This window comes from Akebia trifoliata, chromosome 13, assembly GCF_017979445.1.
Source record: "Akebia trifoliata isolate Shusen 1 chromosome 13, ASM1797944v1, whole genome shotgun sequence".
Classification (NCBI taxonomy): Eukaryota; Viridiplantae; Streptophyta; class Magnoliopsida; order Ranunculales; family Lardizabalaceae; genus Akebia; species Akebia trifoliata.
In genome coordinates this window covers 29,517,318-29,542,300 of record NC_141387.1, presented here as the reverse complement: position 1 = coordinate 29,542,300, position 24,983 = coordinate 29,517,318, and the positions used below count along the sequence as shown (strand labels likewise).

The following is a 24,983-nucleotide window of genomic DNA, read 5'->3' as shown; positions in this document are numbered from 1 at the left end:
GGTTTACCAGGTTTGAGTTCCGTGAAACGCTAACATAAGTAGAGGAGACCATGCCGAAATTTTGAGGTGCCACCTAGTACCTTGAGGTTTGGCATTGGGATTTGTGTTAGCGTTTGGCGGGGCGTCACACAAACTCATGCAAGTACCTACCCCAAAAAGACGTGCGATTTCGATGCCGCGTCATAACCTATATTCGCTCCAAGCGGCAGTTATGAGGTTGCGAGCTGAGGTATCAAGAATGTGTAAATGAGTTGTAAGGATTTCATCACATGAAGTTGATAACGATCCCAACTATGCATCTACTTACGCTATGTCAGATAAAGACGATGAAAGTTCTTCTGACTTTGAAGATTAATTTCGTTACTACAGACTTAAAAATTTAAGTAAGTATGTTTAGATTCTAAAGTTTTTGTTGAAAAACCAAGTTTGGTTAATTTCATCACAATATTAAATGTGTCGCTTGTAAATTATTTTTCATCTAATTTATGTAGCATTTAAAAAGTTGACAAGGCAATAGAGGATCTTTTAGATCATCTTTATGTGTTTGAAGTGTCATTTACAAAATTCATAATTTGTTTATCATTTTTCTTCCTCTTGCTTACAATGTAAATGTTTGTATACTTGTCAAGAAATTTGAATAGATTTAACGAACACTGAAACAATATCGGAATGGGCATTTTGAAATTACATCTGAAGTATTTTAATCAATGTCAGAAGGCGCCTTCTGACATTAGATCAGAAGGCGCCTTCTGACATTAGATCAGAAGTCATTTTGTCAATGTCAAAAGGCGCCTTCTGACATTAGATCAGAAGTAATTTAGTCAATGTCAGAAGGCTCCTTCTGACATTAGATCAGAAGTATTTTAGTTAATGTCAAAAGGAGCCTTTTGACATTAGATCAAAAGTAATTTAGCCAATGTCAAAAGGCTCATTTTGAAATTAGATGATGACTTTTTTATTAAATGTCTAAAGAAGCATTTTGACACACTACAAAAAAGGAACTTTTAGAGGCGTTTTTTTGGGGCGACTTAGCAAAGTGTCGCCTAAACAGTAACATCAATAGCGATTTTAGATTAGCCACCTTACAAGAGACTAAATCAGTGGCAGTTGGTGAGAAACACCTCAAACGATCAAAAAATAGAGGCGATTTTTGGTAAAACGCCTTCAAAGAGACGATGACCATTGCAGCTCATCAGGTTTCTATTTTACTCACTCTTCCAATTCTACAGTTTTGAGTTATTTGTACCATTTTCTGTTATTTGGTTCTCATCCGTAAAGAACTTTGTTACATATGTGTCTAACAAAATTATTATACCACTGAAGGTGATGATTCAAGTGTATTGCATGTGTATGTATGGGGTGAACCCCTCTCTCAAACTGCACAGCCATTTATGCCTGACCTGAGTTGATCTTCGGAGCTAATCGAAGTTTGACAAAGGTTACTATTGTTCATTCTCCTTCAAGGCCGCATTCAATACCATATTTTAATGTTTTAGTACTTGCTTCTACCATTGTTTTAGTGTTCGTTAAATCTATTCAAATTTCCTACTCATTCTTGCCTTACATAGTGGATAAAACAAGTATACGACCATTTACATTGTAATCAAGGGGAAGAAAAATGATAACTCCCTGAATTTTGTGATCTTAACCCGTCATCGAATTTGGAGGTTTAACAAACAATAGCACAGTCATCTAACTCACCAATCACAATAAACGAAATAATAATAAAAAAATCAAAAATAAAAGATAAATAATAAAACAAGTTCAAATTTCATATTATGTATTGAAATTCCATTACTAAACAAGGTCAATGAGAAGCAATAGGGCACTAACAAATGAAATTGAGTCACATAATTGCTTAGAAATAAAACACAATCAGAAGCAAATGGTTATGATGCCTTTCATATCTTTTGGCTCTCTCCGCTATATTGTCTCCTCTTATTTTCCTCACGGTTTAGATTTTTCCTACATTGTCATTGTTCTAGACCCGCACCTTTTCAATATTACAAGACTTTTTGAAAGTCTCAAAATCTTCACAAACCCCACATGGTAGAGAACTCTACATTAGTTGGAGAGTAATATTTATGATACAACGCACTCCTCACCAATCCAGATTTCTTTTGCGTACTGGGCGATTGTCTGGTCACTGCAGAATTAACATGCATTGCTTCTGCAATAACATATTAACCAATGAAATTGTAACAGAAAAATAGCAATTTCTCTCAACGGCCCACCAATTCCACATCCCTCGTCCAACACCTACAGTGACAACCGAAAAGCTGAACTTCAAAAATTTTTCAAGATGAAAATATAGAGCCTTATAATAATTGTAAGTACATATGAATGAAACAAACCTTTTAACCACGTTTTAGGCCTAATTGTAAAGTAAGAAAGTGCTCATGCCATTTGATACTCATGCATAGTGCTCATGCATTGTTCTAAAGCAGCAATGGGTTTCTCAGCCACTAAAAAGGACTCATGGGAAGGTTGAAGTCATGATTGAACAAATACGTGATTGTTGGGAAAGGAAATTTTGGTAAGGACAAGACGTTCTAAATAATGTCTAATTCCTATTTTTGGTCGAGCATGAGAAAAGATTTATGCGAGTTCGTGGATTGTTGTCATGTCTTTCAAGTTCCTAATGGGTTACCAACCAATCCGGGTTATACATGTCGTTTTTAGTGCCGAATGAACCATGGACCGATTTGAGTATGGACATTATTTTTGGCCTACATAGAACACAGCGGGGTATGGACTCCATCTTTGTGGTCCTTGAACGCTTCTCAAAAATGGTTCATTCTATAACTTGCAAAAAGACAAGTGATGTGGTGAATGTAGCTCAATTATTCTTCAAGGAATTGTATCGTCTTCATGGAATTGTGTTTTGTCATGACACAAGATTCCTAAGTCACTTTTGAAGTAGGTCGTGTAAACTTACTAACACCAACTTGGATTATAGCAATGCATACCATCCACACAAGGTCAAACTAAGTTTGTTAATCGATCGTTAGGAAATTTACTATGCAATCTTACTAGTGAAAATGGGAAAAAGTGGGACCAACAACTTTATCAAGAAGGATCAAAGAATAGTAATAAAGGGTTCAAACCTTTTCAGGTTGTTAATGGATAGAATCCACAAACAACTTTAAATTCAGCACCTGTTCAAGATTTACAAAGGACTCATGGGAAGGCTGAAGTCATGATTGAACAAATACAACACATGTACTCAGTCACTAAAAAGAATCTACTCGAATCTAGTACAAATATAAAAATCTTGGTGCATAGATGATTGGTCTATTACAAGTAATTGCTGGGCTTATTAATCCTAATGCATACCAACTAAACCTATCAAGTCACATTCGCACATCTTACATGCTCAATGTCAACCACCTTATCCCATTTGCACCTCACAAGTAGAATCCATTCGCGTTCTAACATGTGCTTTCTATATGCATCTCCTGTCCAAAATTGAAGACGCATATTCTCATCTAGATTCATTACAGCTTCTAAGTAGGAATAAAATTTGGACTCATTCACTGAATTAGATTATATATCGAAGGCGAAGTCGTATTACTATTAATGTATATGTAAGTGCATTTATATTGAAATTCAATGCTTACCAAATGACATTTAATTCCTCATGAATGCTCATGTCACCATATTTCATTTTACCCACCTAATTTCCTGCACAAAAATTAATCAGTTTATCACTTTATTATGGTCAATAAATGCAGATTAACACTTCTACCGACATAATCTCCACATATCTGAAAAGTTGGATACTATGCTTAAGCTTGATAGAATGTAAACTAATAGTTCCAAAGATCTGATTACTTATCAAACGACATTTAACTCACCATGAATGATTGTGTCACCATACAATTATATTATACTATTTAATTTTGTCCACACAACTTCTTACGAAATTTTATGTAGAATCTATAATTTTAATAGGGTCAATAAACGTAAATTAGGATTTCTACCTTAAACGAGAAGACCATAACTTTGCATTTTCTAACATTGATCTTTCCAACCATCAAATTGGTTATTACTTCCAAATCTTTAAATTCATGCAAGATTACAGACACGGATGAAGCACATTTTGATCCATCCATGCCATGGATACGGACCAGAATGAAATCCAAATTCTGGAATTTTCACAGAACTGTTTCTTTGGTCCATTGTTTCCATGCCTCCCCTGTTTTTGGGTCTTTTGCTCTCTATTTTTTTTTTTTTTGAGCATGATGCAACAAACATTCCCTCCCCTTTACCTAAAGGGATACGAAAGGAGAATAATGTAAACCTATGATCTAATTGCCATCTTTGGGCATACAAATTGGGCTTCAAGGCCCGACCACAACTTATACAATTACAACATTGCTTGGGGGTCGATATAACATCAAAAATTTGTGTCCTAACTCATCTAGCCGGGCATATGCATGAGTTTAATGGGTGGCTTCACGGCTACCCGATCTTCAAACCTCGATGCATACCGAAATACACACGTCGTTGGTTGGTGATCGGGTTTGATGTGTTCATTCCCGATACTTGAAATAACGATTTCAAGCCGTATAACTACTAAGCATCGGGGCTATGTATATTGAGGGTAGGGTGGCTTGGAAGTGAGGCTATGCTCGCAAGTGCACATGTGCGTTTTTTCATTTCTTTTCATCGACCCCCTTACAAATATATCATACAAGCAACAACAAATAAATAAATATTACAATGGACCTTGAAACAAAATAAAAAAAGAAACATAAGAAACCACAAACAAATCATGTTAGTAAACACAAATCTATGTTTTTTTTTTTTTTTTTTTTTTGAAATGATCGAGTCGTCACGAGGGATGAGCCATGAGTCCCTAGTGGAGTCGCCAGCTGTAGCTACGTAGTTTTCGTCATTACGACGGCCACAACTACTAAATATTGGAGTCGCCACCATTCAAGTTGGAAGTGGGTGTGAATGGTCACCCGAGGTACATTTTTCAAAAAATGATATTTTTTGCATTTTTAGTGACTCACGATGGATAAAGGTAATCAAACTTTGAGATTCGGGTAAGCGATTCGATTGGAGAAAGGGGAAGGTGTTAGGCACCCCTTTTTCCCCGTCAAGTGGCGGTAACCTCTACATAACTCGGTCATTTTATTTTATTTTTATAAAGAAAGTGAAAAATGCGCCACGTGGGTGCATTTGTTCCCTAAGTAGGGATTTAATTTTGGCTCGATCATAGGATCATCTCATCGATGGAGATGATCCTTGTAGGTCTAAGCCTTGGGGTCCATTCATGCTCAACTCATTTAAAATAAAATGAAAAGAGGGGGATGATAGAAGAGGGAAGAGGAGAGGGTAAAGAGAGGAAAATGGGGGGTGTTGGTTGCTCCCACCTTGTACTCTTGGACTTCTTCTTCTTCTTCTTCTTCTTCTTCTTCTTCTTTTTTGAATTCTCTTGAGTCCTTAGTGAGTTGAGAGTGAAGTTATTTTTTTCTTAAAGTGTGTTATGAGAGAGTAGTGAAGAGGAGTAGAGAGAGTAGATTTTTTTCTTATGGAGACTTGGTAACCCTTTTTGAGGTGGGGGGAGAGGTATTTATAAAAGTTGGGAGGAGGTTTGGGGGCATAATGGGGTGAAGAGTTAGGAGAATGGCTAATGGCATTGGTTTTAGAGGTGAAAGGTATGAAATTTAGAATGGAATTGAGGGTAATTTTGTAATGAGTGAAAATAGGTGAGGTTTTGATCCATATGGTTTGGATTTTACCCAAACCATTTGGGTTGAGTGTTTAGTGAGGTGAGATGATGGGTGTTTAAGAGGGTAGTTGGTTGATTGAGTGGTGTTTGATTTTAAAAGAATGGGGGGTGTAAGAGGGTGGTTGGGAGGTTGAAGGAGATGGTGACATGTGGTATGATATGTGGATGTTAGAGATTTAGATTTAATTGATGGGAGAGGTTGAATGTTTGATTTGAGAGGATGGGTGTAGGTTTAGATTGTAGAGATGGGTTTATAAGAAATGATGATGATAGATTAGGGAGAGGTATGATGATGATAGGTTAGAGGGAGGTGTGGGTTGATGTGTTTGATTTGAGAGAATAGGGATTAGGTAGGTTAGGGGAGTATGGGTTGATAGTGTTTAATTTGAAAGAATGGAGGTTTATAGGGAATAATGAGGGTAGGTTAGGGGAGGGTGTGGGTTGATGTGATTTTTTAGAGAAAAGGTGATGTGGGTAGTTAATTTTTTGGAGAAAAATGATGGGTGGTTGGTTTGATGAGGGAGGTGAGAAGGGATGATGACATGTGTCACCTTTTGATGGTAAAAGAGTGATTGGTTGATGTGGATTATGGCTTATGGGTTAAGGTTGTGGGTTAGATATGAATTGGATATGGGTTTGGGCTTAGGGGCATTGGGCTTGGTCTTTAGGAAATGTTAGGGATTTTTTGGATTGGGTTGGGATCATTTTGGATTGAATTTTTGAGGGTGGGTAGGTTTTAGGTTTTTAGGTGGTGTGGGATTAGGTTTAGGTTAAGGGATAAGGTAAGAAATTGGTTTTTGGAGAATTGAGGGTTCATGGGCCATAGGTGGGCTTAGGTTTTTTTATTCAAAGATGGAGCGGTGAAGGGATAGGTGTGGTAGGCGTCCCAAGTCTCATTTTTTAATTTTATTGATTTTTTTGTGATTTTTGAACTCATTGATTTGATTAGAAATGCCACGTGTTGGCAAATTAGGCTTTTTGGGCCCGTTGAAGGATTTTATCAATTTTTTTGGATGTAAGCGTGGAGCAGTGAAGGTTGGGTCATCATGGGACGGGTCCGATCCCTTAAACCATTGGGTGGTCTTGGGGGCCTCGATTCGATCAAAATGTCACTCTTTAGTGATTCGGGCCTTTGAGGCCCGTTGGCCCATTTATTTGGAAAATTGATATTTTTGGGCCATTTTGAGTATGGGTCCGTTCAAATTGGGGTGTCTACAACTGCCCTTCTTTGCAGGAATTGCGTGCAAAGAATAGACTAAACCCCTATTTGCACGGGCTAGAGAACTTTATAAAACACGACTTCGAATTTCTTATTATATTGATGACTTTTGTAGAAAATGGCTACTCAAGCACGGGGTTTGACAGAGTTTTGCCTTATTAATTCCTTGATCTCGATTGCACGGAGCTCGTGTGAGATCTTGGATTTGATGAAATTTTGATGAGTTTTGAAATTTGGATATATTTTTTTTTTCATGTTTTAATATGATTGTTAACAGCTGTCACAAATCCAAGAGTGATTTGTTGTTGGACCACAGGTCAGTCTTTTCGATTCATGCATTGTCCCTTGTAGTAGTATCTTTGATCCTTTCAATGGTGCAAGCAATATGGTTGTTAACAGGTGTCACAAATCCAAGAGAGATTTGCTGTTGGAGTTGAATCCATTAAGATCTTTAGCTTGCATGTCACTAGCCATAACACTCGCAAGGCGTCCGCACTATCGATCTAAGGTAGCAACCCATCGTTTTTTTCCAAATCCAAGGTTAGAGTTAACCGTAGTTCTATGTATACTGTGAACTACTTTATCATCCACTTCTACATGTTTGACTCATATGACCTTGGAGTGATCATTTGGCATTTCTTGGATTAAACTGCTTGATGGCCTTCTTCGACATCTCAATATCGGGCTAGGACACAAATGATCCAAGGGAACATCGACCACTACCCAAATCCCTTCGTCATGTTGTTTACAATACCTTACAAAGAAGCTCTCTCAAGTCGGAACCAGAGGTGAAAGGACTTGAAATTCTGTTGTCATCACTTGAAAGGCTCCATTGTAGTTTCCTGCTACGCTTAGTGAGTCGTGATGCTTCGGACGTCGAGGTGGTAATGATGGTACCCTTTTTTTTTTAAATGTAATTTGAAGCTTTTGAAATAAGAGGAAAATAGGTTTTGTTTTACTTACCTGGCCTCAAGTGTATCTAATGCTTTGAAATTTTGAAGTTTGAATAAGTCCTAGATTTTTCATCATCGACCAAAATAGTAGATTTTTTTTTCTTTTTTTGAAATTTTATGAAATGTCTTTATCAAATGAGTACGATAAATTCAGGGTTTGTAAAATCTTTGGTTGTGACGATCTTGGTGTTTTTGCCAATCACAGAGGATATAAACGTCAATTGCTCTTTTGGTTCCTTTAGAATCATCTCCAATGCCCTAATATTGGAAGACTATTATCTATTTGGGTCTCGGGATTCTTGAAAGGATTTCGCCGTTCACAATTTATACTCTTGCAGGCCAGGAGTTTTTTGTTTGTTTGTTTGTTTTTTTTTTTTTTTTTTTTTTTTCTTACCCTTATTGCCCCTGGTGCCAATTACGGTTTTCACCAGACCTGGTTTCCACATTTCTGCGCATTGACGTCCTTTTTGGGATTTTCATCGTGCCAGTGGCTTTGATCTTGTCATAATCTGATTCTTTTACTCATAGTACCCTTTTGGGTTTTCACTATGCCCTTTCAGACTATGCTTGTATTTTTTTTTATTTTTCATTACAATTCTGTTTGGAGTCTCTGTGTCTTTGTGGCTTGGTGACTCAAGTTGAGCCGCGAGATCGACGACTCTACTCTTGTAGTGGCACTCTTTCTTGGGTAATCGATCTAGATTCTCCTTTCGAGTTTGCTGATGACTATTCGTGATTCGGCAACTCAAGTTGAGCCGCGAAATCGGCTACTCTACACTTCGAGTACTCTTTTTTTTCGAATATTCGACCTGGATTCCCCTCTCGAGTCTTTCAACGACTAATAAGACTTTAAGGTCCGGACCAAGTCGCAAGATCATTGGTGCTGTCATTGTCATTGTGTTGCCCTAAAACATTCCCTGATCAAGAAGGGCTTTTGTTGGGACAAAACGTTGGCCTTGGCTAATGGTGGTGGAAGGATACAAAAAGGTTCAGGTCTGGGTTTATCTAGAATGGATTAGACATGGGGCTCGTCTATTTTTGTTTCGAAAAGGTGATCTATTTCTCCTCCCAGCGTCTCTCGATATTGTTTAGGCTGGAGATTTGGGTCGAGCTCAGATCAAGTGTCCGAGTTTTTGATTTTTTTGATTTTTTTGTATTTTTAGTCGTTCACAGTTTATCCTCATGCGGGTCAGGAGTATTTTTTATGCTTTTGATCATTTTGCTGACTTTCTTTTCTTTTGTCTCTTTTTTTTTATCGTTTTGTAGTTGTTGACTTGCCCCAGTCTTAGGTTAAGAAATGAACGTGATGGCTCAAAAGGGTTGACTAAAGTTAGATAATTTGTTCAGGATATCAAAGATGGCCTTTCGTCATCTCAGGGTCAGTCCTTAGGCGAAGTACTTCTTGACAGTGTCAGCATTGATCGGTTGCGGGAAGACTTGTCGATCCATCTCTGTAAGGATCAGAGCTCCTCCCGTCATCACCTTCTTTACGATGAATGGTCCCTCATAGTTTGGTCTGAATTTTCCTCTGGTATCTTCTTGGATTGACAGAATTTTCTTCAGAACAAAGTCTCCTGATGAGAAATCTCTAGGCTTGACTTTCTTATTGTAAGCACGAGTTATTCGTCTTTGATAGATTTGTCCATGGCAAATGGTTGCAAGGCACTTCACTTCGATTAGATTCAACTGATCGAACCGAGCTTTGATCCATTCAGCTTCATCTAACTCTGCTTCTTTCAAGATCCTGAGGGAGGGAATCTCAATCTCTACGAGTAAGACTGCTTCCATTTCGTAGACCAATGAATACGGAGTTGCCCCAGTCGAAGTTCTGAACGAGGTTCGATAGGCGTGGAGTGCAAAAGGTAACATGTCGTGCTAGTCTTTGTATGTTACCGCCATCTTCTCAATAATTTTCTTAATATTCTTGTTAGCTGCCTCGACTGCTCCGTTCATCTTAGGTCTGTAGGGTACAGAGTTGTGATGAGTAATCTGGAAGTCTTCGCACATCTTGACCATGTCTTTGTTCTTGAAGTTCTTGGCATTATCAGTCACTAATCCACTAGGAAGCCCATATCTGCAGACAATGTTGTTCTTGACAAACTTCAGGACATTACTTTTAGTGACGTTGGCGTATGAAGCAGCTTCTACCCATTTGGTGAAGTAATCGATAGCTACTAGGATGAAGCGATGTCCATTTGCAGCTTTAGGTGAGATTGGCCCGATGATATCCATTCCCCAGAGTGAGAAGGGCCAAGGAGTAGTCATATTATGCAATTCTGATGGCGGAGCATTGATCTTGTTGGCGTAGATTTGGCACAGATGGCATTTGCGAACATGTTGATAGCAGTCATTTTCCATTGTCGACCAATAGTACCCCATCCTCGTGATTTTTTTTGCTAACATGTGACCATTCATGTGGGGCCCACAGACTCCACCGTGAACGGTCTCAATTAATCGTTTTGCTTCTGTTTCTACCACACATCGGAGCAAGACCTCGTGATGCGATTTCTTGTATAGAGTGTCATTGCTCAAGAAGAATTGCCCTACCAATCTCTGAATAATCCTTCGATCGTTTGGCGTTGCATCTGAGGAAAGGGTTCGATCCTCGAGATATGCTTTGATGTCTAAATACCATGGCTTTTCTTCAGATTCCTCGACTTCGACAGGTAGGCAATAAGCCGGTTCATCTTGAATTCCAATTTCAATTGGATCAATGACTAGGTCCTCCGAGATACTGATCATGGAAGCAAGCGTAGCTAGTGCGTCTGTGAACTGATTCTTAGCTCTTGGCATGTATGTGAATGAAATTCTATCAAAGTGTGAGCTTAGTTCCTCCAGATACTCGTGGTAAGGGACTAGTCTCTGCTCCCGGGTCTTCCATTCTCCAGTCGTCTGATAGACTACTAAGCTTGAATCTCCGAAAACATCAATCTCATCTACCTTGAGATCCAATGCTGTTTTCAACCCTGCTATGCATGCCTCGTTGTTAGAGAAGTGGAACTTCAATCTGATTGCAATTGGCACGTGGGACCCGTCTGGTTTAATCAAGACTGCCCCTATTCCATTTCCCTTCTGATTGGCTGCTCCGTCGAAATACATTTTCCAACCTGGTTCTTCGTCATCATCATCGTTCTCAATCTCGGTGAGTAGTATGGCTTCATCCAGGAAGTTTGTCTTCAATGGCTCATAGTCAGGCAGCGGGTGCTTAGCGAGGTGATCAGCAATGGCTTACCCTTTGATGGCCTTTTGAGTTACATAGGTGATGTCAAACTCAGATAATAATAATTGCCATTTCGCTGTGCGGCCTGTTAGTGCTGGTTTTTCGAATAGGTACTTCAGGGGGTCCATCCTGACGATAAGCATAGTCGAGTAGTTGAGCAAGTAATGACGTAGTCGTTGAGATGCCCAGACAAATGCACAGCAAGTCTTCTCAAGTGTTGAATATTTTACTTCGTAATCAGTGAATTTCTTGCTGAGATAGTAAATGGCATGTTCCTTCCGTCCTGATTCATCATGTTGCCCTAGCACACACCCCATTGACGTTTCTTGTACCGAGATGTACATCAGCAAAGGTCGCCCTGGAATATGAGAGACTAGGACTGGTGGATTGAGCAAGTATTGCTTGATTTTGTCAAATGCTTCCTAACAGTCTTTGTTCCACTTCTTTGGCGTACCTTTCCTTAGCAGCTTGAAGACCGGCTCACAGATAGGCGTTAGTTGAGCTATAAATCTACTGATATACTGTATCCTCCCCAGAAAGCCCCGAATGTCTTTTTCTATGACTGGTGCTTTCATCTCAAGGATAGATTTGGTCTTTGCCGGATCTATTTCAATACCCCTTCTGCTGACGATGAATCCCAGTAGCTTGCCTGATGTTGCCCCGAACACGTACTTTGCCGGGTTTAGCCTTAAACTGTATTTCCTTAGCCTGTCAAACAATTTCTTTAGATTCACCAGATGGTCTTCTTCAACACCGGATTTAGCGATCATGTCATCTACGTAGACCTCCATTTCCTTATGGATCATATCATGGAATAGTGTGGTCATCGCCCGTTGATAAGTCGCCCCTGTGTTTTTCAGCCCGACTGGCATGACTTTGTAGTGGAAAGTACCCCACGGTGTGATGAATTCAGTCTTTTCTTGGTCTTCTTCCGCCATTTTTATTATTATAGCCCGAGAAGTCATCCATGAACGAGAACATATCGTGCCCTGTTGTACTGTCGACTAGAATGTCGATGTCTGGGAGTGGAAAATCATCCTTGGGACTGGCCTTGTTCAAGTCTCGATAGTCAACACACATGCGTATTTTTCCGTCCTTCTTCGGTACCAAGACAACGTTAGCTAACCATTCAGGGTACGTAGAGACTGCAAGAAATCAGGCTTCGAATTGCTTCATGACTTCATCCTTGACCTTGAGGGTCCATTCTGGCTTCAGTCTTCTCAGTTTTTACTTGATCGGCTTGCTTCCCGAGGCAATTGGTAGCTTGTTTATAACAAAATCCGTGTCTAACCCAGGCATATCCCTGTATGACCATGCGAAGACGTCTTGATATTCTCGTAAGAATTCAACCATTTTTTCTTTCTACTGTGACGTTAACAAGGCTCCGATCTTGACAATTCACGGGTCCTTTTCGGTACCAAGATTAATTGAATCTGCATCCTCAATGTTTGGCTGAACACCTTTCTCGTGACGTTCTACCAAGTCTTTGATTTCTTTGGGTGGGTACTCCATTTCGTCCTCAGACTCTTCTTCGATTCCCATGAGGTCGAAGTCAAGTTCAAGATCAAAATCATACTCGTCCCTTTCAAATTCTATTTTATCTGGGTACTCGTTTGATGGAGACAGATCCATTAAAAACTCTTTTTTTGGTTTTTGAAAAATATCTATTTTTTTGTAATTTTGAAAGCTTTTTGATTTTTTTGATTTTTGAGCAATTTTTGATTTTTTTGACTTTTGAGGAATATTTATTTTTTTGTTGTTTTTTGAATACCTGAAATAAGAAGAACAATCATGCAAATTCATTAGTAAAGATAGGGAGCCCTCAAAACAGTCTTTACCCGAGGACGAGGGCTCGTTATGATCCTCGGGCAAATTGATGTCGCCTAACAACGTTTTTTTTTTTGGAGGCCTCAACAGCCTCGAGGGTCAATGGGAATTCCTCCCAATTGTGCAGTGTCTCCCCTTCTCTGAGGGGGCGGATGAGATGAGCAAGTGATTCGTTGGATGATTCGGTTGGAGGTTCAGAGATGACCATGATCTCCGATTGTTTGTTGTCAGATAGGGGCATAGTCCCTCCCAAACTTGGTGAGATGACAACTGATGCCCAGTCGATTCCCGTAGGAAATGGTGATTTTTTTTTTGGGCTCGTAATGATTTCCACTTTGATGGATTTTGGAGCGGTCTCCGATGGATTTTTCTCGGAATCCCCACTGAACAAAACGTCAATGCCTTCTACAAAGGATGATTGGGACTCGACGATTGGGTCTTCTTGAACGTGCAGTGGTACGATATTTACCGTTTTTGGCCTTTTTGCCAATGGTGGTTCCGATAAGTTGTCAGGTCTGATATGGGACTTTGAGAAGCTAACGCTAATGTGAGGGACTCGGCCGAGGTTCCAGACATTCGATTCCCGATTTTGGTTTCTTGCTAGTCAAAGTTCTTTCTTCTTTTCGTTCATTTCTGCTATATCCTTCTTTGTGGGCCTGAACCCCAGACCAAAATAAGGAGTATGCTTTCTTGCTTCGATCGGTGTAGCTCTTCCTCTTCCTCCTGGTCCCAACCCTTGCTTGGGTCGATAACCTCCCTTTTTCATAACCTGACCAATCATAAGGTTTGCTCTCGATAGCTTTGCCCTTACTTTCTCCTTCCCCTTCTCGATGTGATTGACAGCCGTGAATTGGTACGAATGATAGAGTGCCTTGTCCTATGTCATCTCTATATCAATAAATGGCACGTCCGGAGCTCTGCCGATTGGGATCAGGTTTTCTGCCAGTACCGATATCATTTTCTGCCCCATGATGAATTTGACTCTCTGGTGTAAAGAAGAAGGTACACCCCCTGCTATGTGGATCCATAGTCGGCCTAGTAACAAGTTGAAGGTCGTTGGTATTTCCATGACTTCAAAGGTGCAAGGTCCTATTGTGATTGGTAGATCTACTTCGCCCAGCGAATCCCTTCTCGAACTATCGAAGCCTCGGACGACCTTGTTATTGGGCTTGACATGTGACCAATCAGCGTTGAGTTTTCGGAAGGTTTCAAGCGGACAAACATTGAGTGTCGAGCCGTTATCAATCAGTACCCTGGCAACCATCCTGCCCTTGCACATGACCATGATGTTTTATTAGGTCGGGTAAAGTTGTTTATTATGAGGTTTAGGAAACGTAATTTCTCGACGCGGAGCCGGCATCAACACAGAATTGGTAAAATGTTTTACAAAAGAATTACATCAGCACGGAGCTGGCATCGACACGGGGTCGGTAAAATGTTATTTTTTTTTAAAGAATTACATCAGCACGGAACTGCATCGACACGGAGTCGGCATCAACAAAGAATTGGTAAGATGTTTTGAAAACGGAATTATCTCAGCACGGAGCTGGCATCAACATGGAGTTGGCATCAGCACGGAGCTGGCATCGACACGGAGTCGGGAAAATATTTTGAAAAAGTAGTTTCATCAGCACGGAGCTGGCATCGACACGGAGTCGGGAAAATATTTTAAAAACGTAATTTCATCAGCACGGAGCTGGCATCGACATGGAGTCGAAAAGCATTTTGAAAAAGTAATTTCATCAGCACGGAGCTGGCATCGACACGGAGTCGGAAAAACATTTTGAAAGCGAAATTATCTCAGCACGGAGCTGGCATCGACACGGAGTCGGGAAAACATTTTGAAAAGGTAATTCCATCAGCATGGAGCGGGCATCGACACGGAGTCGGAAAACATTTTGAAAACGAAATTATCTCAGCACGGAGCTGGCATCAACACGGAGTCGGCATCAACACGAAGTTGGCATCAGCACGGAGCTGGCATTGACACGGAGTCGGAAAAACATTTTGAAAAGGTAATTCCATCAGCACGGAGCTGACATCGACATGGAGTCGGAAAAACATTTTGAAAACGAAATTATCTCAGCACGGAGCTGGCATCGACACGGACTCGGCATCGACACGGAGTTGGCAAGATGTTTTGAAAACGGAATTATCTCAACACGGAGCTGGCATCAACACGGAGTTGGCATCAGCATGGAGCTGGCATCTACACGGAGTCGGAAAAATATTTTGAAAAAGTAGTTTCATCAGCACGGAGCTGGCATCGACATGGAGTCGGAAAGCATTTTGAAAAAGTAATTTCATCAGCACGGAGTTGGCATCGACACGGAGTTGGAAAGTATTTTGAAAAAGTAATTTCATCAGCATGGAGCTGGCATCGACACGAAGTCGGAAAAACATTTTGAAAGCGAAATTATCTCAGCACGAAGCTGGCATCGACACGGAGTCGGGAAAACATTTTGAAAAGGTAATTCCATCAGCACGGAGCTGGCATTGACACGGAGTCGGAAAACATTTTGAAAACGAAATTATCTCAGCACGGAGCTGGCATCGACACGGAGTCGACATCAACACGGAGTTGGCATCAGCACGGAGCTGGCATCGACACGGAATCGAAAAAATATTTTGAAAAGATAATTCCACCAACATGAAACTGGCATCGACACGGAGTCGGCATCGACACGGAGTCGGCATCAACACGGAGTTGGCATCAACACGGAGTCGGGAAAACATTTTAAAAAGTAATTTCATCAGCACGGAGCTGGCATCGACACGGGGTCGGAAAAATATTTTGAAAAAGTAATTTCTAAGATAAATCAAGTTGGAATAACTCATGTTTTTGGTAGCCTCCAATTTAGTTATATGAAATCATCGTCGGCCAGGCGGATCTCCAAGGAAGAGGCGGCGCACAATGGCACTCTTAAATCACCTTGTTCCCTGAATAGACGTAGTCTATCCCCCTCGTATCAACAGGGTAAGATCTTTCTAGGCACCGACTTTGATCAAGGACTGCAATTGGTTCTTTTTGAAAAAAAAAAAATTTGTTAAAAAAGTTGAATGCATTTGAGTCGATTGATCGATTGTTATCTTTGTTAGATCCTGAACTTGGTTTGAAGTTGAATCTGGATTTGGCTTGTAGTGGATCTGGGTCTTAGACCCAGTCGAAACGGATTTGGGTTGTGGTTTCAATGGATCTGATCTAGGTCGTGAATCCAGTTTGGTTGGATCTGGGTCGTGAGCCCAGTTTTTGGATCTGGGTCGTGGACCCAGTCGGGTTGGATCTGGGTCATAACCCAGTTGGATTAGATCTGGGTCGTAACCAATTTTTGGATCTGGGTCGTAACCCAGTTGGATTCTGGGTCGTATCCCAGTTGGATTGGATCTGGGTCGTAACCCAGTTTTTGGATCTGGGTCGTAATCCAGTCGAAAATGGATCTGGGTGGTAACCCAATTTTTGGATCTGGGTCGTAAGCCAGTCGAAAATGGATCTAGGTCGTAACCCAATTGGATCTGGGTCGTAACCCAGTCGGAAATGGATCTAGGTCGTAACCCAATTGGATTGGATCTGGGACGTAACCCAGTCGAAAATGGATCTGGGTCGTAACCCAATTGGATTGGATCTGGATCGTAACCCAGTTGGATTGGATTTGGGTCGTAACCCAGTTTAAATGGATACAAGTGGGGACCCAGCTCACAAAATTGTTTCGAGTTGGCAAATCTGCAAATTCCTCCACTCTTTTTTTTTTTGTTTTTTTTTTGTTTTTGAAAACATTGATTGCAAAAATCCATTTTACTCAATTTATCCCAAAACTTAGGATTTTCCTAAGGGTACCATCACCGTTTGACCAATAGTGAGCGGGCCCCTTCAAAATGGACTGTCGAGTTCATTCAGTAGCGTCGAGTTCACTCTGGTCCGTGTTGATGGCACGGATGTAATGCTCATTCTGTTATCCGTGTCTTGGGCACAGATGAGCCATTCATTGTTTTCAACCGTGCTCAAGACACGATTAAAACAATCATTATTTCAACCGTGTTACAGACACGGATGAAGAACATTTTGATCCATCCGTGCCATGGATACGGACCAGAATGAAATCCAGATTCTGGAATTTTCACAGAACTGTTTCTTTGGTCCATTGTTTCCATGCCTTCCCTGTTTTTGGGTCTTTTTCTCTCTGTTTTTGTTTTTTTTTTTTTTTTTTTTGAACATGATGCAACAAACATTCCCTCCCCTTTACCTAAGGGGATACGAAAGGAGAATAATGTAAACCTATGATCTAATTGCCATCTTTGGGCTTACAATTTGGGCTTCAAGGCCCGACCACAACTTATACAATTACAACATTGCTTGGGGGTCGATATAACATCAAAAATTTGTTTCCTAGCTCATCTAGCCGGGCATATGCATGAGTTTAATGAGTGGCTTCACGGCTACCCGATCTTCAAACCTCGATGCATACCGAAATACACACATCGTTGGTTGGTGATCGGGTTTGATGTGTTCATTCCCGACACTTGAAATAACGATCTCAAGCCGTATAACTACTAAGCATCGGGGCTATGTATATTAAGGGTAGGGTAGCTTGGAAGTGAGGCTATGCTCGCAAATGCACATGTGCAGTTTTTCATTTCTTTTCATCGACCCCCTTACAAATATATCATACAAGCAACGACAAATAAATAAATATTACAATGGACCTTGAAACAAAATAAAAAAGAAACATAAGAAACCACAAACAAATCATGTTAGTAAACACAAATCTATGTTTTTTTTTTTAAATGACCGAGTCGTCACGAGGGATGAGCCATGAGTCCCCAGTGGAGTCGCCAGCTGTAGCTACGTAGTTTTCGTCATTACGACGGCCACAACTACTAAATATTGGAGTCGTCACCATTCAAGTTGGAAGTGGGTGTGAATGGTCACCCGAGGTACATTTTTCAAAAAATGATATTTTTTGCATTTTTAGTGACTCACGATGGATAAGGGTAATCAAACTTTGAGATTCGAGTAAGCGATTCGGTTGGAGAAAGGGGAAGGTGTTAGGCACCCCTTTTTCCCCGCCAAATGACGGTAACCTCTACATAACCCGATCATTTTGTTTTTTTTTTTTTAAGAAAGTGAAAAATGCGCCACGTGGGTGCATTTGTTCCCTAAGTAGGGATTTAATTTTGGCTCGATCATAGGATCATCTCATCGATGGAGATGATCCTTGTAGATCTGAGCCTTGGGGTCCATTCATGCTCAACTCATTTAAAATAAAATGAAAAGAGGGGGATGATAGAAGAGGGAAGAAGAGAGGGTAAAGAGAGGAAAATGGGGGGTGTTGGTTGCTCCCACCTTGTACTCTTGGACTTCTTCTTCTTCTTTTTGATTTCTCTTGAGTCCTTAGTGAGTTGAGAGTGAAGTTATTTTTTTCTTAGAGTGTGTTATGAGAAAGTAGTGAGGAGGAGTAGAGAGAGTAGATTTTTTTCTTATGGAGACTTGGTAACCCTTTTTGAGGTGAGGGGAGAGGTATTTATAGAAGTTGGGAGGAGGTTTGGGGGCATAATGGGGTGAAGAATTATGAGAATGGCTAATGGCATTGGTTTTAGAGGTGAAGGGTATGAAATTTAGAATGGAATTGAGGGTAATTTTCTAATGAAAATGGATGAGGTTTTGATCCAAATGGTTTGGATCTTACCCAAACCATTTGGGTTGAGTGTTTGGTGAGGTGAGAAGATGGGTGTTTAAGAGGGTGGTTGGTTAATTGAGTGGTGTTTGATTTTAAGAGAATGGGGGGTGTAAGAGGGTGGTTGGGAGGTTGAAGGAGATGGTGACATGTGGCATGATATGTGGATGTTAGAGATTTAGATTTAATTGATAGGAAAGGTTGAGTGTTTGAGTTGAGAGGATGGGTGTAGGTTTAGGTTGTAGAGATGGGTTTATAGGAAATGATGATGGTAGATCAGGAGAGGTATGATGATGATAGGTTAGGGGGAGGTGTGGGTTGATGTGTTTGATTTGAGATAATAGGGATTAGGTAGGTTAGGGGAGTGTGGGTTGATGGTGTTTGATTTGAGAGAATGGAGGTTTATAGGGAGTAATGAGGGTAGGTTAGGGGAGGGTGTGGGTTGATATGATTTTTTAGAGAAAAGGTAATGTGGGCAGTTAATTTTTTGGAGAAAAGTAATGAGTGGTTGGTTTGATGAGGGAGGTGAAAAGGGATGATGACATGTGTCACCTTTTGATGGTAAAAGAGTGATTGGTTGATGTGGGTTATGGCTTATGGGTTAAGGTTGTGGGTTAGATATGAATTGGATATGGGTTTGGGTTTAGGGGCATTGGGCTTGGGCTTTAGGAAATGTTAGGGATTTTTTGGATTGGGTTGGGATCATTTTGGATTGGATTTTTTAGGGTGGGTAGGTTTTAGGTTTTTAGGTGGTGTGGGATTAGGTTTAGGTTAAGAGATAAGGTGAGAAATTGATTTTTGGAGAATTGAGGGTTCATGAGCCATAAGTGGGCTTAGGTTTTTTTTTTTATTCGGAGATGGAGCGGTGAAGGGATAGGTGTGGTAGGCGTCCCAAGTCTCGTTTTTTAATTTTATTGATTTTTTTGTGATTTTTGAACTCATTGATTTGATTAGAAATACCACGTGTTGGCAAATTAAGCTTTTTGGGCCCGTTGAAGGATTTTATCGATTTTTTTGGATGTAAGCGTAGAGCGGTGAAGGTTGGGTCATCATGGGACGGGTCCGATCCCTTAGACCATTGGGTGGTCTTGGGGGCCTCGATTCGATCAAAATGTCACTCTTTAGTGATTCGAGCCTTTGAGGCCCGTTGGCCCATTTATTTGGAAAATCGATATTTTTGGACCCTTTCGAGTATGGGCCCGTTCAAATTGAGGTGTCTACAAAAGATACATACATCTAACTTAAAGATATGTAAATGATGTGTCTATGTCAATTAGACGTACAATATACATTAGACAAAATAAATGATATTTGAGAAAATGATCTGGATGTTGCAACTCTCTTTTTTTAAGAAATTTGAAATATCCATCGATTATCTATGTGGCAACAAAGTCAGAAAAATATTTAATCATTCTAGAATTGTCAAAAAAATTAAAATTAAAACATGGAAAAATGTTACCTGATCGTCCAACCACCCAACCCCCTAAGTAAATCAATAAATGCGCTCGGAATACAATACCCGTCTTCCAAATTTATATCAGCGTAATGTAAATTTATCAACGTTAATTCTTCATTGGTAAAGGGACGCTTAGGATTATGAAAATAATTACGAACGCAACTCTACAAATTAGTACGTAAAATAATTACATTTCATTCATAATAATATTATAACAAACATAATCAAAATGAAATCTGAAACATGCATACATCCCACTTAAACTATTTGCGTATCTTCTTCTTTTTTCGTGTATCTAAGGGTGTATAGGGTAGCTTCAAATATACTGAAGGTTTCACATCTCTCTTAGACTTCTCAGGATTCATGGAATACCCACCCTCCTACAATAAATGACAACATTGCATAAATTACTCGTACTCGTTTGGTACTTCACACTTTTAAAATATGAAGTTAACAATTACGTATGAATAGCCAACTAATTGTATTTAAATTGACCTTGACATAACATTTCAAATAATATATTATCCAAAATTTATACATCTTATTCGTTAAAGAAACCAATTGATACGAGAATTAAAATTTTTATTTCATCCTAACAATTTCGATGACATGCAATAAGAAACTGTAAATGCGCATAGATACACATTTCAAATCAAAGAAATCGATTGAAAATCTTACAACATAATAAATATACCGGATAGATCCCAAAAGGGGATCTTGTAAAACAAACGACCACACACCTTTTGATCAAAATTAGATGATTTCCCCCTAGCTAAAATGTCGTCGTTTTCAGACTATAATTTTATAGGAGGAGATGAGGATTCAACCTATAAAAAATAAAAGTTAGAGAAGTATTATTGAAGAGGCGTTTATTATATAGATAACAATTTCCTAACCAAAAACATATAAGTCTAAAAATTAGATAAAACATGAAGCCGAATGTTGAAGCCGAATGTGAGTGATTTTTTCTACATTAAAATTTTAAATATTAAGTATCTACATACCTTATCAGCGTCGAATATGAATTCTGAATTTTGTTCATTATTGAGATAATTACTTTTCAAAATATTAGGCGAACTACGTCTGCTATCAACCTTAGTAGACAGCTAAATAAGAAGAATAGGACATGATCATAAAAATCGACTCACATGAAATATTTATTAAACATTTTAAATATTGTTCATACAAGGTACCTTGTACTTTGTGGGGGAAGAGAATGATACTTCAAGTGAATGGTTCATTGGCATTGTTTCAGATGTCTTTTTAACATCGATTCCAATTTCTTCTTCGTGAAGTGGATACTTATTTGTGGAAGTATTCGTGGAGGGAGATACCTTGTGTATACTAAAAGGAACACTAGAACCCATTGTCAGAAGCAATGACTTCGGTATACCTAAAGGATCGTCTAAGCCTTTAGTAGGGGTCGATGCCTTACGCATATCTGAAGGATCGACAGAGGTGTTGGTATGGGAAGATGACTTGGTTTTCGAAGGTGCAAAGTCCGAGGTTTTATTGAATTTAACGTTGTACTGTTTGATATTAAAACAAATATTCATAATGATTTTTAAGTGAATGTAACCTATTATATGGATTTATCACATATAGTAGAGAAACAATACCTTAGGGCCAGATTCATTATATGATTTCAAACATTTGATGTCCTTTTTCAATTCTTGGATAACTTTATAATGATCTTTCAACTTCTGTTCCATCACCATCATTTTCTTCTTCAACTTATCAACCTCCTCTGAGTTTTTCCTTTTAGGCTTAAGACCATTTTCCTCTTTCCTCTTATAACCCTTTACAAAATGGAGCAAGAACGACCTCACAAAGTTCATGATCGGTCAATTTCAACTTATTGATAATCTGTTAAAGATGATATATACATAAAAAATTTGTATTAAATGGAGGTGTATATATATATATATATATATGGGTCCCGTTCAGCACCCTAAGTTTTACCACACACTTTAACAAACGCGTTTTGTCTTACATGGGTTAGAAGTTTCGGAATGAGCTGATTTTTGGTGAGGATGATCTCTATGGTGAGGAGATCATCCTCACCAAAAATCAGCCCATTCCAAAACTTCTAACCCCATCAAAATTGATTTACAAAAAATGGACGGTCCACGATTTTTCAACGTGTAAACATGGGGCTAAACATTTCGGAATGGGCTGATTTTTGGGGAGGATGATCTTCTAATCATAGAGATCATCTTCACCAAAAATCAGCTCATTCCAAAACTTCTAACCCATGTAGGACAAAAAACGTTTGTTAAAGTGTGTGGTACAACTTAGGGTGCTGAACATTTCCCTATATATATATATATATATATATATGATTGAAATCGTAGTTCAATAATTCATACCGTGCAATTGACAAACTTATCGACGTAAAATTGTGGTTCTTCATTCAAATAATAAGGATACTTCAGGTACATTGGAAAATGATTAGGAAATATGCGGGGGGCTATTACCGGTATATGTTCAAATACCCATACCTACAAGTGCATAAGAATACAGGACGAGTGCTTAAATAAACATCAATAGTTTATAAAACTAGTACTTCGAAGTAATTAAATTAGTAACTCAAATTTTTCTTCAACTACCTGAAACACCAATACACAACCATAGAAATGTACATGTTTACCAGTTTCCTTAAATTTCGTCGCACAGATACGTAAAGACTTTAAAAGGTGATTGTGTACTAATCTGCCCCATGGGATCCTATTGAAGATCTCATCACACCATATCATACTTAAAAGTTCTTTATTAATCTTCAGTGTACCCTTATGAAATAAAAATGTAATAACTATGTATAATAAAAATATTCTTTTAAATTCAATAATATTTTCATTTTTTAAAACTATATTAAGTACAGTCTCAAAAGAATCTAAGGTTATCTCTGTTGGCATGTCAAAGTACTTATTCCAAAATAATTGTACACAAAGCTCGTCTTTCTTTGAAAGAGAACCGATTCCATCACTACCATACAAACCTCCCAAAGCTAATATCAATGCAACCTCACCTTCTGAAATAGAAATATCTTTAATTCCAAATGAAAAATAATCATTTTTAAGATTAAATTTCTCTATGAGGAGAAAAATTAAATTACTACACATTGAGACGCGTGGCATAGATAGTAGTGGAGCAAAACAAGTAGAATTTAAACATGTCTTCTGCTCAGGTGTTAAATTTGAGAAGAATTGTGTAAATATTTCCGCGTTACACACAACACGTGCCTACAAAATATATATTTCTATGTCATCGTATTTTTCAAAATGTATAAAAATATGATACTTAATGTCATAAAAAGAAGATAACATACCATGTCAACGTAGATGAAAGACTATTTGCAATACGATTGACCTAACGTAGACTTACTCAAAATAATTAATTAATTTCATAAGCAATACAATTTAACATCAGAATGATACTTTTGACATTGTATTATAATGTATTGTATATAATGTCGGAAAGAACCTTCTGACGTAAGATTAAAAAAAACATTTAGACAATATCAGAAGGATCCTTCTGACATTAAATTCATAACAAAAATAAATTATATCAAAATGATTCTCAATATACAATTTATATTTGACTAAAATAGTTCTGATCTAATGTCAAAAGGCTCCTTCTGGCATTGAGTAAAATAATTCTGATCTAATGTCACAAGGCTCCTTCTGACATTTACTAAAATAATTTTGATCTAATGTCAAAAGAAGCCTTCTGACATTGAGTAAAATAGTTCTGATCTAATGTCAGAAGGCTCCTTTTAATATTGACTAAAATAGTTCTGATCTAATGTCAAAAGGAACCTTTTGACATTAAGTAAAATAGTTCTGATCTAATGTCAGAAGGCTCCTTCTGATATTGACTAAAATAATTCTGATCTAATGTCAAAAGGTGCATTTTGACATTGAATAAAATAGTTATGATCTTATGTCAAAAAGCATCTTTTAACATTGACTAAAATAGTTCTGATCTAATGTCAAAAAGCACCTTTTGACACTGACTAAACTAGTTATGATATAATGTCGCTTGTAACAGCCCTTTCACTATCCTGAAAATATCATGATTTAATAATATGAGGACTACATCTTTTTTCCCCTAAACGTAATTAAATTCATCAATAATAAACTTTTACTATGAATAATTTGCATTCCATTGGTAAAAATAAAAATTAAAATTAAAATAAATAAAATTATCACCTTGAAGTATTCAATTTTTCCAAGGTTCCTGTTGAAAGAGATTTAACATGCAAATAATGACAATAATTAATAAAAAGTCAAAAAGAATTTGGACAAAATATGAGAAGTAAATATTGAAGTAGTTAAATTTCAAGTCATCCATAAAAATGACAAAAATCATGCTTACAAATACAATTATTTAAATACATACATGATGACATTTGGTGTTCAAATTAACAAGAGAAACTTCCAAACAATCAAGCCAAGGAGAGCAATCAAGCTAATAAACATGAGGGAAACACACACACATTGACACTTCCATGTTCAAATGGGTGGAGTAAAATTCTACCAAATTTCAAAAAAACTAAATAATGAAAAAATTATCATTGGATTTCTTTAAACATTAAAAATCTAATACAACTCTAGAAAGTCAACAATAAATATGAAACTCTAACAAATCCAAATCAATTTAGAAAATTAATCATTAAATTATAAAATTTACATCAATCATAAATATTTCAGAAATTATAATGCTAATTGTACTTAATTGAATTTATAATTTAGGGTTCGAATACTCCAAAACACATACACAAACACTTTCGATTCAAATTTCTCAAAATCTCCACAACGGAGAGAGAGAGAAAGAGACTTGAATCGAAATTATTTTAACAATCTCTACAACAAAGAAGGACAAAGACGGAGA

At 38.4% G+C, this 24,983-nt stretch overlaps 1 protein-coding gene across 18 annotated transcripts in view; it reads right to left on the bottom strand.

The window, feature by feature from the left end:
* Positions 1 to 1,810: 1,810 nt before the first annotated feature.
* LOC147388236 (DEAD-box ATP-dependent RNA helicase 36-like) overlaps positions 1,811 to 24,983 on the bottom strand; it is a 48,205-nt gene continuing 25,032 nt past the window's right edge. For 8 of the 18 annotated variants that reach the window (XM_086421683.1, XM_086421685.1, XM_086421687.1 and 5 more), the window contains one exon: positions 22,609 to 23,332. In XM_086421683.1, the coding sequence (XP_086277809.1) occupies positions 22,667 to 23,332 (666 nt within the window). In that variant the 3' untranslated portion in view covers positions 22,609 to 22,666. The other 10 variants (XR_015171510.1, XM_086421698.1, XM_086421697.1 and 7 more) reach the window with 10 other exon arrangements.